This window comes from Photinus pyralis, unplaced genomic scaffold, assembly GCF_008802855.1.
Source record: "Photinus pyralis isolate 1611_PpyrPB1 unplaced genomic scaffold, Ppyr1.3 Ppyr1.4_LG1, whole genome shotgun sequence".
Lineage (NCBI taxonomy): Eukaryota > Metazoa > Arthropoda > Insecta > Coleoptera > Lampyridae > Photinus > Photinus pyralis.
This window is the reverse complement of record NW_022170249.1, coordinates 50,738,900-50,756,579: the sequence shown is the minus strand read 5'-3', so window position 1 is coordinate 50,756,579 and position 17,680 is coordinate 50,738,900. Positions and strand designations below refer to the sequence as shown.

Here is a 17,680-nt window from a genome sequence, read left to right as displayed (position 1 = left end):
TGGCACAATAAAATATTTCTACTTCAACCTACTTGTAGCCGTCAAGAGACTGGTCTTATAATTTGCTGAACCTGCAAAACCCATCACGCAGTCGAGCTATCAAATATGGGAAGCCATTTCGTTATATTCCGTCTATTGTCGAAGGAAATAACGCCTGTTTTACGGGATATTTTATACATTTGCATCCGCGTCTCTCGTTCTGGTATTGTTTCCTTTACGCCGGGGAAAATAAAACCCGTACTTAAATTTCATCCCGTATAAAAGTGGGGTTAGTTCATGTATTTACACAACTCATATTTAAAAGTGGAGAATGTGTGCTTGTTAAATGCTTTTTATTGCCCATTTGCACGAAAACTGTTAAATGCCCACCGTGGTTTTACAAATAACTTCGCAGAAAGGAATTGCAGCATTTGTGAAATTTATTACTTTGTGAATATAAATTGAAATTTTCCTACAAAGTTTTATTATTTCGATTTTGTATTAGATAGGTTTTCACGGTATCTCCCTTGCACCCCTGTGATCGATACACATACCATAAGATTATAAGGATGATTTAAATTTTCCCGTACGCAGAGATTTCTTAAAATAGGCCACAGTTTTCGACTTTTCAAACGTAAAAGCGTGGGTTACAAAACTATATTTATTTATTGTGTACGATTCAAAGTTCAAGAATGTTGTTTTTTTTTTGTTACCTACTGCCAAGTCATATGTTCTCCGGGAAACTTCTGGCATAAAAATAGTTCAAAATATTTTTGGTTATGTAATGCCGGAAGTAACAGGTTAATAAATATTTTCACTACGACGTTCAAAGCCAATATATTCCGCAGTAAAAAGTGTTTTTACTACTCTTAAATGTGGATAGTTTACTGGTTAGATTAATATTCGCATCTCCAAAAAAGTGTAAACAAACAACAGGTGTTTTATAAAATCTGTTGTCTATCTAATTAAAGTTGTTTTTCTAATTTGTTTACATAACCTTGGGCAATAGCGGAGGCTGAAAATATAATAATAGAGTACATATTTAAATATTATTGACATATTAAGCCCTAATACATCAATGGGCTACTATCCCATGGTAAGAAAAAAGAAGAAAGCATTCGTTTTCACCTCGCTCATTTTTGCTACGCAATTTGTAGATTATACTGTGCATGATATTCTGAATTTCACATGGCACACAAGATTATGTAAATTATAAAATAAAGATACTGAACAGTTTCAAAGAAGTAAGAACTCCCTTGTAGCGGTGGACGTATAGGGTTTAGTGTGGGTAGTCTGCAACAGGAAAGCTTTAGTATAAAAACGAAACACGTAAAGGTCTGAAAAATACTGTTTGTAACGAATACTAATTCTACCCAAAAATTATCGGTTCCTTAAGAGCACAGGTATTCCAGCTGTAACGGGAGTCCGTTAAAATTCAGTCATAGAAATGTCGTATTGTGTAACTGACTGTGTAAACGTACCTGACTTATGTCGCTACTGGGTTGCTGTTGGTAACGCAAGTAAAATAGCTTTTAAGTCAATGGCATCCGTTATGACTTATGTTATTGTATCGTGGATAAGTTTCTTATGATATTCGGCATACACTTGTTGCACTCACATAGAAGATATTTCTGTTTGGTAGCCAATTCCAGAAAATAATATAAGAAGACCGATTCTACGTAATTTTTGCTCTTTATGGCTGGTCTGCCTCGTCAATAATGTTCAGTAAAGCGTTTTTCGTACACTTCTAGCATATCACATTTAAAAAGCACAACACATTTGCATTGGTCCCATACTTAAAGGGAATATTCCTTTAGGTAAAGGTCAATATTGTATCAAGTGTAATAATTTTATTTTTGTGAAAGTGACGGAACGACTTCAAAGGCACATTCAGATCAAGCCTACAGATTAATCAGTGCATTGGCGATTTTACAATGTAACTGCTGGGGTTATTATCCACGCCTACCGAACTTACAATGTTTAATAGCAGAAGAGCAAATCGACATTATTTACATCCAAGAAACAGAATTTCCGGATTTCACGCCTCGAAATTGCACAAACATCAAGCTTTCTGTAAAAATAGATCCTCCCATCCACAGTAGTTACATTTATTAAACTACTAAATCCGCAACAAATAAATCTCATAACCCTATCCCGTAGCGGTATGTAACATTTACATCCCGCCTAACCAAAAAATTACAGAACAGGATTTAGTGGACATAAAACTACCTACCCCCTCCGTTCGTGCTGATCGGAGATATTAATGGTAGGGGAAAAATTATCGAAATCGTACTAACCTTGTCAAATCTATGCTCTGTAAAACCTGAAAATATGACTAGAATCTAGTAACCAAATTAATACTCGTAGATTCACTTTATACTGACATGTAATGTGGGTTGCGTGATGTACGTTTCTTTCACATTTGAATAGATTTCATTTATGCTTTTGTGTTATTATTTGGGAGGAACTACGTGTTCCTTCCTTTTCCTTTTTTTGCCAACATCATAATTTTAAAAGCAATTTATAATAAATAGGTAATACATTGATAATAGGTAATAATCCTGGATACATTTTTGACCTTTGAAACATTATTATGAATTGTAGTTTTAAATGTTTTATCAGTTGTAATACTACACAACCCACATTATAATTTACAACAAATGTTAAGGTATTGAACAAATTCAGAACAATTAATTATACTCATTATCAAACAGCACAGTTCACTGCTTTATGCATAAGCGACTTAGTTAGTGTATTCCTAAAGTTCACTAAAACTGTTACTGTCCTCCGATCCGAGTGAAACAATTAATGGTTCTATAAATGTGTCCATTAGGCCACCCAATCTACATATCATGCCTTCTTTCCTTAATAACGTGTTGCACACAATTCCGCCAATCGTTAGAGCTCACATTTGCAACAGCGCTATGAAAAAGTTCCTGCTTTTAATTTGAAAGTTCTAATCTTCGATGCCAAATCATTATTTATTTTTTATTTTTCCCATATCATTTCAATTGGATACCCAAATATGATATTTACCTTACCTGCGGTAGATGCAATCTTCAAAACAAGAGTAGCAAAATTCATATCCGGAGAATCAGACATTTGTTTATAAGTATTTATAATAAACTGTGTTACGTTCACTTTGGGCCAACGTGACAAAAATTACCTTAGATAAGCACATGGTAAGCTTAGGCAAAGTAGAAGTGGGTCGGGGTGAATATGGGGTTCTTCTACACAAACACAAATAAGCCAAAAAGGGAAGGAAACAGTAAAAGTAATCCGGATAGGCGCCACTTGGTCTTTGATAAATTTAGAGAGAGAGAGAGGGAGGACTACTTACTAAAGGGATAAACAAGGCAGACTAAGAGATCCTTGTTCTCGTCTTACTAAACTCGAAGGAAGGCACAATTATGGGGAAAGAAACATAAACAATATTTGATGGCATAAATGCGGGTGGTTTAATACTTTAATACAATGATCTCAAAATATCATAAATCTGACACTGTAATATATAGATCTGGTATGTCAAAATAGGAATTTAAAATAATCTCTAATAAAAAAAAACAAATGAGAAGCGTGAGAAGCCAACACGTAGCCGGGGAAAGTATTTATCCAAAAGGGGCTTCCGCAGAAACAACGGAGCTATAATCATTAAGTGACTTTCACACAAAGTAATAATCACAACTCGTTAGTATCAAAAACTAAAATGTAATCAAACGTTAAAAGGGAAAAAAACGACGCAAACAACTAAATTTACCTTTGAACTACGGTCGCAACCTTCTGAGCTCAGAGGACGCGAAACTGCAAATCTGTAAACAGACAGACACACAAACAAAAAAATATAAGAAGGGTAATGATTCGCGTTGCACAATATATCGCATAAGCAATGGTTAACATAAGACACGAAGGGTTATTCTTATACGTAGAATTGCAATCAATACTAAAAAGAATCAAAAATTCAAATGACTACGACAAAACAAAATTTGGTTCGACTAAGGGTTGGTTTTTACAATCGGTATGAGATATCAAAAAGTGACATGAAGTCTTAAAAAAAATACTATAAAATGTACAAATAACTGAATCTATCTTCAATGACAAAGCAATCTTATCAATTCAAATGAAAACAAACTTACACGAGCAAGTTCTTCAGAGTAAAATACATAACGTTAATTGAAATTGTAGAAATTTACTTCGGACAAAGTCTCGGCAATTTTAAGAACTAGATCACAAACAAAAGTAGTTAATATGAAGGATAAAATACAGTAAACTAACAAATATAAGTATCGGAGTAACACAAATATGATGTCGATCGTAGATGATATTATCGTTAATATAAACTTTGGTAACGACAAAACTAAACGTAATCGGTAACTGGGTATACAAATACATACGAACGATTTACACAGTACCAACTCCACACGTCTTTTTATTCAGACACTTACGTTTCGGAGTAATCAATCGTAGGTCAACGAACTTCGAAAAATTGGGTCATCAGTTCAAATCGGTTTCGCATGAAATGGCGGTAATTCTCAGTCGATAAGGTAGAAATATGCAGGGCGTTTTTGACTGGTAATGGCGTCGAAATTTCAATGGAATGGAATCTCGAAAATCGGGAATTCGCGTTTGCACTTTGAAATATCAATGCACAATCAGGAAGCAATTGGTAACTCCAAAATAAGATGTAAGAAAACTCAGGGAGTACGAAAGTAGCCGTAAACGGTCTTAAGCTTGTAAGATAAATCCGCAGAAATGCGTCAGCGAAGTTGGAAGTAAGATAATAAGAGAAAAACTTCACTAGTCTTAATACAAACTACATAATTATAATATCCCAAAAAGGTAGACAATAATGTCAAGTAAGTGTAATGGCGTGTAGCTCAAGTACAAGTCAAGATCGATTCGAGTTCTTCAACAAGATCTGTGTGCGCCAACAGCGAGTGGGAGAAAAACGCGCAACAGAAATCTAGACGGGAAGGTTTTAAAAGAAAGCTATATCACAAATAACGGATCGGGTTACAATGTGAACACCTAGATGGCGTAAGGATTGCTATATAAAGGTAAGAGTTCGCATAATGTTATTCGAAGAAGAAAATAACGTCACAACTGCTTCTCGGAGACCGATAAATGCCCCAAGTTTAAGCGACTACGTTTCTTCACTTATAATTGCACAAGAGGTTTGTATTTTACCGAGTAAATTTGGGTTGTTTAGGTAATGAAAATCTGTTGCCTAGCAATTAGATGAGAAAAACTGTCAACTAATAAAAATGCGACACCGAATCTTATAACCCAACCATTCATTAAGCTATTTCGGTTTTAAAGAAATGCACTTTTATCTGCACAAGAGTTGTGCACAATTTATATTTGTTTTCGTTATTGCTAAATATGACCACTTGACGTGGTTTCGAAAACCGACAAAAGTTAGAGACTTTATGGAGGTGGCAGAGGTTTAAATGTTTTTTCAACCATCGACCTTATGTGGGGTTATCATCAAACAACAGTCCACAAAGAAGATATACATAAAACGGCCATTACAACACCTTTTGAACTTTTTGAGTTAGGCTGTAGGATGCAACTCGGTTTAAAGAATGCAAGCCAAACATTCCAATACCTGTTGAATAATATGTTGTACGATTTCCACCACAGACGACATTCAAGTAGCATCAAAATCGGAAGAACATAATATCCTACACGTCTAGAGCGCATTTAAGAAAATCTTGTCAATTTGGGTTAGTCATAAATCCAAAAAAATGCGTTTTCGGTCAACCGGAAGTAATATTTTGGGCGTTCTGGTAACCAAAAATTGAATCCCACCATTACTTAAAAAAGTTGAAGCAATAATGAAGTTTCCGTTTCCCAAAACAACGAAGCACTTAGTAAGACGTACTTGCTATTTTGACAATATGATTTGACATTATTGTTAAACCTGAACTTATGAATCTGTAGCTAATGTAGATAAAACAATTCTAGAAAGTTGCATAAAACCAGAACTTCGAATAGCGACAGGTGCTTTTCGCACCAGCCCTATAGAAGCCATACATTGTGATTGTGGAGTACCAACGTTAAATCTCCGTAGAATGCAGTTAATTATTAATTACGTCACAAAAATTTCTGTCTTACCAAATCATATTAATCACCCTATATTGAACAACGTAGAAATTCAGAATATGTATAGAGAAAGACCATCCGTAATGAAACCCTCAATTATAAGGTATATAAACATAAAAGAGGAGATTAATCTGGATACTTTCACATTGTTTATGTGCCCAATATTAGAATATCCGTCGTGGGCAAGCTCCAACGTAATCTACCGATTGGACTTAACTTACCACCCTAAAGACAATACACCTGCTGAAGTATACAAAATGCAATTCTATAACATCGTAAATGAATATACATATGACAAGATTGTTTTTACGGATGGATCGAAGAGTGAAGGTAGAGTTGGAAGCGCTATATATTCTGAACGGAAAAGCTACTCCTGGTCCTTAAACTCAATATCAAGCATTTACACGGCAGAACTTTACGCCATTTGGCAAGGAATGTTATTTATAGACCAAACACATATAAAAACATCGATTATATGCTCCGATTCCCTTAGCGCAATTAATGCCCTTCAACACAGCGAAACTAAAAACCCTCTCCTCAACATGACCAAATCATTACTTTATAACGTAGCCCAACGACAAAATATTATTATAATATGGACACCAGGACATGTTGGGATAGAGGGAAATATGGCAGCAGACTTGGCAGCGCGTACTGCGGGTGCATTTGGGGAAATCGACGATATAGCAGTAGATCAGGAAGATTATAAGAAATATGTAAAAAAGACCATCTTACAGCAATGGGCGACGAAATGGAGTGCATCTGAAACAAAATTGAGAAGGATTAAACAATTCATTACACCTTGGAAGACAAACAAGATGCTGACAAGAAGGGAAGAGGTAGTCATTACAAGATTGAGGATAGGGCATACTAATATGACACATTTACATCTTCTGGGGAAAAGCAGAGAGCGCAGATGCGCGAACTGTGACATACAACTTTCAGTGAACCATGTTTTGCTAGAATGTCCGTTATATGTAGAAGTAAGGCAGGAACTGGGTATGGCTCGTGAGTTGCAGACACTATTTCTAGATGACCCGATCTTCATCGGAAAACTTCTTAATTTCTTGAAAAAGACTAATTTATTAAAAGAAATATAGAAATAGTATGTAAAACTTAACAAATAGCTAATGGCCACAGTAGCCGACGCTATATAAATAAATAAAAAAAAAACCAGACGTTTTGAATATTAAATTGATCCGAGAATCAGTCTAGAAATCCAAACAATGTTGAATTAGATAAAGTATATTTGGGTCCAGAAGTTATTTTACTATATCTGTGGCCAGGAGTCTCATTTCGTCTGGAATGTTTGGATTCCTAAATTGAATGCACTCACTAAATTTATAAACGTTTCCCCTTTAAGAGCGAATCTATGCAAATAATCAAATTAATGAATTTCTTAGAACCGAAAAATATGAACGATATTCCTTCTTGCTAAAGTTTCTGCCAAATTTAATAGACGTTTAAGCGATAATAATTCATTAGATAGAGAGTGGAGATTGTTACGCAATATGGATTTTAATAAGGATCCGGATATTATCTCTTTCTGGCAGGAGGTACATTTTCAAACTTTCGGATTGGTAATGAAATTTTATTAGCTTTACCTCATAGTTCTGCCGCAGTTGAAAGGAATTTTAGTGGAATTAATATAAGTAAATAAAGAAAAAACCAGAAGTCGATTAGAAACTCCAAGAGAGGAAGGAATTTTACGATAAAAAATATAGTTAAAGAACAAATTAAACAATGCTTTAATTTTCAGGTTACTGACTACGTTAGGATACATCGTCGTACCATACACTACGCATGTTTGAAACATTTTTGTATGCTTGATTTTCAAAAACTTACAAATAACCTAATGTGGTATGCATTTTGTAAAAAAAATGTTTTGATACCTGGTCACTAGACCTAGACCATGGTGGCATGCATTATATCATGACTGCGTTCGCATTCCAAAATAGTTAAGGGAAAGGGTCAAATATGACGTTTCTTTTCGCATGCGCAGTGAATTGTACTGCGTGGACCATGTAGACTAAAATCTCTGCTTCAGTCACACTTAAAAATGGTATTTTCTTTGATGGATTCAGAAGTAAGAAATCCAAAATATTAACAGCTGCTCAAGTTAATAAGTTTTTACAAAAATCGCTGCGTGTATCAATACTATTATTTGGTGGGGATTTATTTGCCTTTTTTGAGTGGGCGGGGTTTCAGCTAAGGCTGCTCTACCAACCCAACCCACTTACATTTACAAATATCCATGCCCGAACCAGGGACCCTTAGCACCACAGTTCAGCTTTAACTGAACTGCGCCCCACGGGCCGGCCCTTCACCGCCATGGAGGATGACTTTTGGGGCACTATAACTAACTTTCTTCTATAACAGACTTTTATAATCACAAAGACTGACTGTATCTTGAAATTTAATTAACTCTTATCGCAATCACCGACTTTAAAATCGTGTACGTTCGTTTCAGCATCTTCTACTTTCCAATACGCGGATTTATTTCGGTACGAGACTCTTATAACGACGCGTCATTGACCTAAGATCAATGAAACAAACTGCAAAGGGTATGCATCCTTTTGGGTAATCGAGTTAATTTTCGATAGTGGACCGTTACATTCAAAACGGTGCTGGCACAAATATAAAACGCCAAGGCTCGGTAACTCAGTCAAGACAGGCGTTTTAAATAAAGCCACCAAGAAGACCGGGAGGTTCCTCTATATGTAATCTTAGGCACTTGATGGTAGTATATAATATGGGAAAGTACTGTAGGAAAAAACTAATTGTCTAAACCATCGCATCTATAAGGAATTTAAAAATCAATTTGAATGTATTAATATAATATAATAATAAATTTAATAATAGTAAAAGCCAATTTAATGCGCGTTAAACTTGGAAATATATTATGGGTAGCAGTACTCTAATTCATTCAAAAAACATTGACGTTACGGCAAAGTAAAGCTCTGAAACGAAGATAAGAGGTGACAAATGCAGTTAGATAGGCAAAAACAAAATTGACATCGATTAATCAGTGCTTGGTCGCAAATACAAAGTTATTGGAACGCAACGAGACAAAAAAACTACATACTGCCAGGTTTTTCGTTAAATTAATTGAGTTTAAAACAAAGGGAATTGATGTAGATTGTAGCCGTGACGACTGGAGATCTCAAAATGGCGGGCGTAGGTCATGGATCATGTGGTAGCGACAGGACAGCCCCCCCCCCCCTTTAAATTAGGGCGAAACATATTCAATGGAAATAAACAAGCTAACAACAAAACAAATTCTCCAAGTGGGAACAATTTTGTTCACACATGTAGGTAACAAATCATTTATTTTTATAGAAGTATGAAAAGGGTTGAGTTTGATCAAGTGCAGAGAATTGTGATACATGGGCTCAGGGCCAATCAAGAGGTGAACTTTCCTTGGTATTCTCTCGGTGTTTTTTTATTTTGGGATTTAATTAGAGAATAGAATAAAGTTCAGTTCGATAACGCTTTGTTATACTTCTTCCAACTCCTTGCCGTGTGTATAAACCACGAAATAAAACGTTTGTTTATTTTTTGTTAAACGAAATATAACATTTGTGCCTAAGCATTTCATTTGAACAATGTAACGCCTGGTATAATGTCGGTTAACTTTTGATTGTTCACTTCTCCGAACTGAAAAAGAAGCAAACATTTGTTGCTCCTGTTCGCCAAGTTCGATTTAAGAGTATTTACGGTCTGAATACAAAAGAAACACAAAAAAGAAGGGATCTTAGGGTTTCCAGAAACGCTAAATAAACTTGAAAATTTAAAATCTGCACACGTGTTACTGAAATGAGAGAAATAAAAAATTAATCAATACGGCAACCAAACGAACGTTATTCGATACCTTTAGCAATAAATTTTAACATTCCTAAAAACGGAAAATAAAGCTTAGGCAATCAAATAGGAAACATAAAATTCGTGTGGCTCGTGTGAAGGGATTTTTCACGTAACGTGTAAATATACTCGACTACCTAAAATTAATATTTCGTGTAAAACATTAAACATTTTTATGTGTTTCGTAGCTGACGGATTATTAAATATCTTGTTTCCAAGAAACGTTAATCTTTTCGTTTTTATGAAACATAGATAAAATCTCATTCTGTTGGTTTTTCTGTATTTTAGGCGTTGTTTTCTCCGCATGCGTGTATATCGAGCATCTAAAAATATCATACCCCATATTTTTGCATTAAGAGCAGGATTACGATTTCGTTATTGAGGGGGAAAAACAAACAGGAGAAGACGTAATTATGACAATTACAATTTTAGACTTGATGTTATAAATCACGTGTTATATTAAAGGGATGATTAGTAAGGAGTAGGTCTGTGCAGCTGAAAAACAATAGCGACCTTTCTTATACCCTTCAGAACATGTGTATCAATTTTCAAAGGGACGTTTCTAAACAAAGTTATCGTGCACACGGACAGACAGACAATACAAAATTGTAAACGATCTCAAGGATCGTTAATAAATAAGTCACTCCACTAATCGTTGATGAGAATGACTTCAAAATGCCACAAAAGCTAGATTTACAAACAAAATCGCATTTAGTTCCACAAACACTCGGCTTGCCCAAATTAGAGACTCTAAATTTATTGGGTTCGTAAACACACGTCACCAAATTTAAAATCAGTAACAATCCTTAAATCTAATTAAACCCCATCTTTCCCGAATACTACGTAAATGAAATCTAACCGAAACAATTTTAACGTTCATCAAACAGATGACAATAAAAAAAATGTCACTTACTTACACTTGTAGTCTTAAGAGGTTACGCGGACTTCTTTTTGTTGAATTCAGATGCTGTCTTGTTAATTGCTGGTTCTGATGATCTTAATCTTAATTCAATAAATTAGAGGAGTTAGTTTTTTCCACAATAAAATTCGTGGTAATCAAACCAATATCCGAAATAAAGGCTTGAATATGAATCGAATTTTATGGTATTTTTATTCGTAGTCATATCACTCAAAATATATATGATTTGGCCGAAAAAATACCAACTTTCACTCTGGTGAATTTCGGAACGAATCTTTTACCGCGGCCACTTACTACATGGTTCTCCTTTGGGAATTTTATACAGAATCTCTCGTAGTCCCAAAAACGAATGAATTAAAAAAATCCATACCTACAGTAAAGTAGGTCGTTCTCGTTTGTTGGTAAAGATGAGAAAGCTATGGAGTGGAGTGTGAAATACACAAAAATGCAGTTAGAGGAAGAAAAGAGAAAGTGTGGGGCTATGCGTTGAAATGCGACGAACTTGGGGTTCGCGCACCGCCGGTGAGCCTTTTAAATAAAAAAAATCCATAGCGGAATAATACTTTCAATTTAATTCAAAGAAAAATAAATATACAAACGGACAGACTCAAGTGCCACCAAGTGAACGGCCTCGCGCCTGGTCAAGGTCGGCGGCAGCAGCGGTCTTGCGGGTCGGTCTGGGAAGCCTCAGGTGTAAACTCAACCGGAGAAACGACAGCTCCAGGAATCGAGCGGGTTCAGAAAATGGCGGCGGTCATTTCGGAAAAACTAAAACAAAATTACGACAAACTTCCTAGCGGAAGTGAAAGCAATAAAACACAAATCCACGAAATCGGCAGAAAGCCGTATAAATAGTGAAACGGAAAGTAACAAATAGCTTACCTTGAAATTAACGGAGCGGTAGCACAAAAATTCGACAATTGTAATGAATACAATGCGGTATCTTAATGCAAAAGGCAAAAAGATTTAAATACGGTTAAAATACCAAAAGAAAAATCTGATGATTTAATAATGCGGTACGGTAGCAAACGTAAATTTACGGTAAAGCTCAAAATTTCGGTACTACATACAAGGCGTAGCTGCGAAAATCCAAAAGTAAAAAGCTCCTATTTCATAGTGCATTTTCTATTTATCTAAATGTTCATTTGAGCATGTTGACACTCACGTAGGACATTGCGTAAATCGGAGGTTTTCCGCTGTAACCCATTCACCTAATTACGGCTAATTATACTTATCCAAATAGTCGGAATGAAATTTCCAAATTCGGCAGTCCAGCAATACCATTTTGTTCCTTGGAATGTGGAATCAAGCGGCGTAATCTGTTATCACGTTGATATTTTCCTTAAAACAAACAAACGCAACCACCCTATACTGTTTGCATTCTCGCTTCTCGGCCTAGAGAACTCAAATTAATCTCCCGAACTCTTTCAGCTTAATGTAAAGTTTTTATAGTTTGTTACGTTTGTCTCGAATTGTATATAGTAAAGGGACTTTACAAACTCATCTCCAATGGTGGCCTTAGTTACCACCATATAGTCAAAGTGGATGTCCAACATAAAAAATTTACATGGGAATAACATTAGTCACATTTATCTAAATACAGGGTGATCACTTGAATTTCAAATACTTTATGCTTAGTCAAATATGTCTATAAAAACTGTTCTAATCAAATAATTCTTCGTTTCGTAATTGTACACCGTTTATTAAAATGCTTCATATGTGTACGGAATTATAAAAGGATATGTTCCAGCTAGGCAGACGCGATGGATAATATAATAATAAATAATGTACTCTTATTTCTGGCGAATGAAAATATGTTGAGCGCATTTTAGAACGCGCCAATTCACTACTTTCATTCAAAATTTTACTGTCTATAAAATAAAAAATTGGTTCGCATATCGATGTTAGATAAACTTACGTCGGTTTGTATACGTGTTACCAGACAAGGAAAACAAACAATTTGAGCATCTGCCGATTGAAAAGCGTCGCTAATTGCGCTTCTACAACGCCGCGTTTGTATAATTTTGATTTAAGTAGCTGTTCGTCATCTCGAAATTGTATGTGTGTGGCAAAGTTGTCATTTTCCCCACTTGTAAAAAAGGAAAGGAATTTAGATTAAAATAGTATTTTATGTAACTGAGTAACTGAATAAGAATGTTGTGTGAGCTTTATCCTATGTTACTCCTTTAATCCCGTATTCTAGAATAGAACTGTGAAAAGGGAAGGAAGGTATTTTTAGAGTTCCTGTCACCAAAGCGACTTCAAGAAGTTTCTTTAATGTCCACTAACAAGGTAGTATCATCTTTGGGGAAATAGTCTGTCCTTTTTTCCGCTTGATTTCACCTCAAATACGGTTTACTTCATGAAGTTTCTACAACTTTCTTTTGCTTACCTTTGCAATGATCACTAATGTGTGCTACGTTAGCAGAGTTTCTATCGATTATGTAGTGTGTAACCGATTATTTTAATTACAGCTTGGACGCAAGAGGGGGTCCGTTAAGTGAAGCATCGCATTTAGCAATGACCGACGAGCTCGGTTCCCGCTCCTATTTTATAATCGACGAAGAACCGGCTAAAGCTCGCCTCAGAATTCAGAAAATCAACGCGGAAGATGAAGGGGTGTTTCGATGTCGCGTCGATTTCATTAACTCGCCAACACGCAACTTTAAAGTTAACCTAACTTTAGTAGGTCAGAGTTTTAACTCATTTTACTTTTAAAATCGATATTTGAATCACAACAGTTATTGTTTAGCGTACAAAACAAAAATTTGCATTTTAAAGAGATTTTTTACTAAACTTCTTTATTGTTTACCTATTCTCTTACAGTGCAGCCATCTCAGCCGAAAGTCTTTGACGTTGAGGGTAAAGAGGTTAACTCAGATGCGGGACCTTTTTTAGAGGGACGTGAACTGTTTCTATCCTGTCAAGTAAATGGAGGTAAAGCTCGAGTTCACACTTAGTTTATGTTAATTTTTAAAATTTGTAGGTCGACCGCGTCCGTCAGTAAGTTGGTGGCATAATGGAACTGTTTTGGATGGTGTTATTGACTCTTCATTAGAATCGTACAAAATTGTTAATGACTTGGTAATATCCCGCTTACCTCGAAACTTTTACGGAACCTACCTGGAGTGTAAGGCATCCTCGTCTCATCTTGCCGGCGATATCGTACGAAAAATCTCCCTAAAAGTCTACCGTAAGTGCGCATACGGACTAACAAAACTGTCACAATAGTATTTACTAGGGCAAATGAATCATATTTTAACGCAAATTGTTTACAGTTTTATCCAATTTTGCTTTGTTGTAAAGTTATTTGAGATTTATCGTAGCGTTATTGAAATTTCTGTCACATATGATTTATGAATTAATTTTACTGGATTTAAATTGATATAAATGCAGGATTTTGTAATGTGTACTCCGAATATTGAAACGAAATTTAATCTTGGAAAGATACGTAATGTAAATAATGGAAGAGCTTGTAGAGACTGCGGGTGATATATAAGTTTTTATTTGCGCAAAATAACTTACAAAGAGTAATTTATAGGAAGAACAAATTAGGGCCGTCAGTTGATTTTAACCTAAACTCAACAACCACTATAAAAATAAATTATTCCCTTAAACTGCTCCCTGCTGGATAGTCGTGCTATAAACAACGAAAGGAATGTTTAGCGGATTGAATCCGATTTAAACGCGCACACAATAAAAACCGACAAAAACGTAGCCCTTCCATATAAACGCCGATGGCTAAAATTAAATTTTAATCCTTTTTATAATTTTGCAGTGAAACCCAACAAGGTAAAGATCGTTTCGCCTAACGATCTTCTTTCTGTCAACAAGGTGCATACGATACGTTGCGAAACTTCAGGCTCCTCGCCTCCTGCCAAGCTTTCGTGGTTTCTTGGTGGTAAACCTATTAAAAGCTCTACCTTGACAGTAAGTAATTTTTATTTTTGCATTAGTATCTATAACATAAGGAAACTTTAGCCTTTAATAAAATAACGAAGAAAATAAGTGCAGAAAAGAACCGCAGCAAATTAATTACTTACCGCTCGAAGGGAGTTTTAACGATATAAATTGAGCTACATCGGAAAAGTATTGGTGCCGTGATGAATACGAATAGCCTGTCAAAATTTTGGGTTATCGACTCATTACATTAATTGAACTGAAACAGAAATAAAAGTTAGTCATCTTAAAAGTCTACATCCCTATAGTTCATTTGGAAATGTGTCATTTAACATACTAAAAGTCTCCGCGTGTTGAAGGCAAACTTCCTGCGATGTTTTAAAAATATCTACCGGAAATTGTGGTACATCAGTTTTTCTGCTACATAATTTTTCCTGCAAACTTTTAACTTTTTGCCTTTTTTACTAACAAATTTAATAATCCGGATTTTATAGCTGCCTTTTTTTCGACTTCTATTGAGGGGATATTACAGAAGCACGAACGTTAGGACTTGAGCGGAGTTTATACTGTTATCGTAACCATGACTGTATATTTTTATTGAAGCCGCACTCTTCCGGACGCGAGATTTAATTAATTAAATTTTTGTGTGAATGATGTATAATTACGTTGCTTGAAAAGATGGAATAGAAGCGACTTAACCCCATGAACGTATGAAAACTGATTTTTTTACGTACAACATGACTATAAAGCGTGAAATCGGCTTGAAAATAGCAAGGCATTAATTGATTTAGCATTAATTACGGTATCCTAGTATTCTTTCAAACTTGTGCGTGAACGAAACAATTTTAGCTTTCATAAAATGTATCTGATAATGTAACTAGGTAGGAAAGTCTCACTAAAATCTTTGTTACTTAAATACTTGAAGATTAGTTATTTTGTAAAATCTTACTTTTATGGTCCTAACTACGCGGTAAATATGTAAGTACCTATACCTACAGTCAGTAACTGTATTTGGATAATGTCATATGTACATTTTACCTTAAGCAGCGCATTTATTCACAGAATTTCGCAAGAACACAAAAAAGTGTACACTGATACTAAAGTACCTAAACCTCTCGCCAGGAAAGATTGCCGGTCAGAGAACACTATATCCCGGTCTACAATCTATGTTTTTCTAAAGATGTGAGCGACTTCCGGGATAGTATCGTGTCAATGTTGACAAAAAGACTTTTCGTTCAACATTGGCACGATCCTATTCCGGAATTCGCTCGCATCTTAAGAAAAACATAGATTGTAGATCGACACAAGGTGTGCTGTGACCGGCAATCTTTCCTGGCGAGAGTTATATAGCATTTTACCCCCAATATGGCGACCAGAACGAACTACCAATCAAAAACGAGATACCCGGTTGTAATCACTGTTCTAAATTGAGATATACCTAGAAACGATGTAATGCCATAAACTTGTGAAAATACAATGAAAAGCATTAAGGGCTTTTAATAGAAAGGAATCCGCGACATCCTATCAAATCTTGTTTTTCCCGCGTAGACAATTACCATTATTTGAGTAAGCAGGTATACTGCTATTGAGGGTACAGGTTTAATAAATCAATTGTCCGAAGGCTTCCTGGATTTACGAAAAATTACAGTTGTATAAGAACTATGGTAATTAGGCCCTAAATCGGTAAGGTCAGGAACGGTTTATGTAAACAATTAGAATTCGTGCTACTTTAATGGATTTTCTTGATTAAAATTTACAAAAAAAAAGTACAGATAAATACAAAAAAAAAACTTCTAGACCAAACGAGAGTCTCGTCGAGACTGATGGTTAGTCTTGTCTCGTCGAGACGACACAAGACGAGACTGAACCTTGGTCTCCAAAATTCGAGACCCTCCGAAGCATGGTAGATGGAGATGGGCTGTACCACTAAAAACTGGCACGTTGTGGGATTCGAACTCACAACCTGTGAGGTTAGAGTCCTAGTCTTAAATCGCTACGCCAAACTGACTACAATAAAAAAATATATTCAAAAAAAACAATGTCAAATGCCGTAACGATACCTACAGGACTCATTTCAAAACGAACCATCGGGTGTAATTTGCAATTCTGGTAAACTGAAACAACGAAGTTTTAAAAACACCTTCATTTAGATAGTTATTATGGGGACATATGGAAGAATTCCCTTAGTTTTAGCATTTACCCCCGTACCCTTAGCTTATTCGTTTTTTTTGTTGTATTGCCATTCTAAACACTATAACGTTTTGTATGTTGTGTTAGTCGTTATTTACATTAATAGTGTAGTGTATTTACTAGTGTAGACATATTTTTTAATATTTGTGTTCATGTTTTGTGACAGTTGAGAAAATTTCATAAATCCGCGGTGGCTTAAAAAAACCAAAGTCTTAGAATAAAATAAGTCGGAAAATTTAATGGAAGGAAAGGAATAATAATTAACAAAATAAATAAGATACTCCTGATTGATCGGCGGTGTCGGTCAGGATCCTCGAGCGCCACCACAGGGATGCGGAGCCCTGCCTCTGGTCGGGACGGCGATATCGTAGACGATTACAATTGCCCTAGGTAATCGGTATTCAGGAAAACTTGATATTTAACGGATGGAAAAAATTAAAGCAACTTGGCATCAGTTCCTCACACAAACGTGAACTTCCCAATGAACTTCGGGATGCAAATAAAATTAATGATTTTTTTATAAATTTAGCTGAGACGGTTACATCTGATGAAAACGCACTTATTCAATATTATACAAGTAATGCTTTCAGAACATCATCCACTCAATTTAATTTTAGTCTCGTTACTGAAGTAGATGTTTTAAAAACGTTCTTAAATCTTAAGAGTAATTCCGTCGGATGGGATGGTATTAGTCTGTGTATGTGGAAGTTATGCTTACCTTACTTGGCT

At 35.5% G+C, this 17,680-nt stretch overlaps 1 protein-coding gene across 3 annotated transcripts in view; it reads left to right on the top strand.

The window, feature by feature from the left end:
* LOC116177615 (hemicentin-2) overlaps positions 1-17,680 on the top strand; it is a 155,973-nt gene that overhangs the window by 27,205 nt on the left and 111,088 nt on the right. For 2 of the 3 annotated variants that reach the window (XM_031496629.1, XM_031496634.1), the window contains exons 3-6: positions 13,336-13,550; positions 13,688-13,798; positions 13,848-14,054; positions 14,640-14,791. In XM_031496629.1, coding sequence (XP_031352489.1) covers positions 13,336-13,550; positions 13,688-13,798; positions 13,848-14,054; positions 14,640-14,791 — 685 coding nt within the window. Of the gene's footprint in view, positions 1-13,335; positions 13,551-13,687; positions 13,799-13,847; positions 14,055-14,639; positions 14,792-17,680 lie in introns of those variants that run through there. The other variant, XM_031496641.1, reaches the window with a different exon arrangement.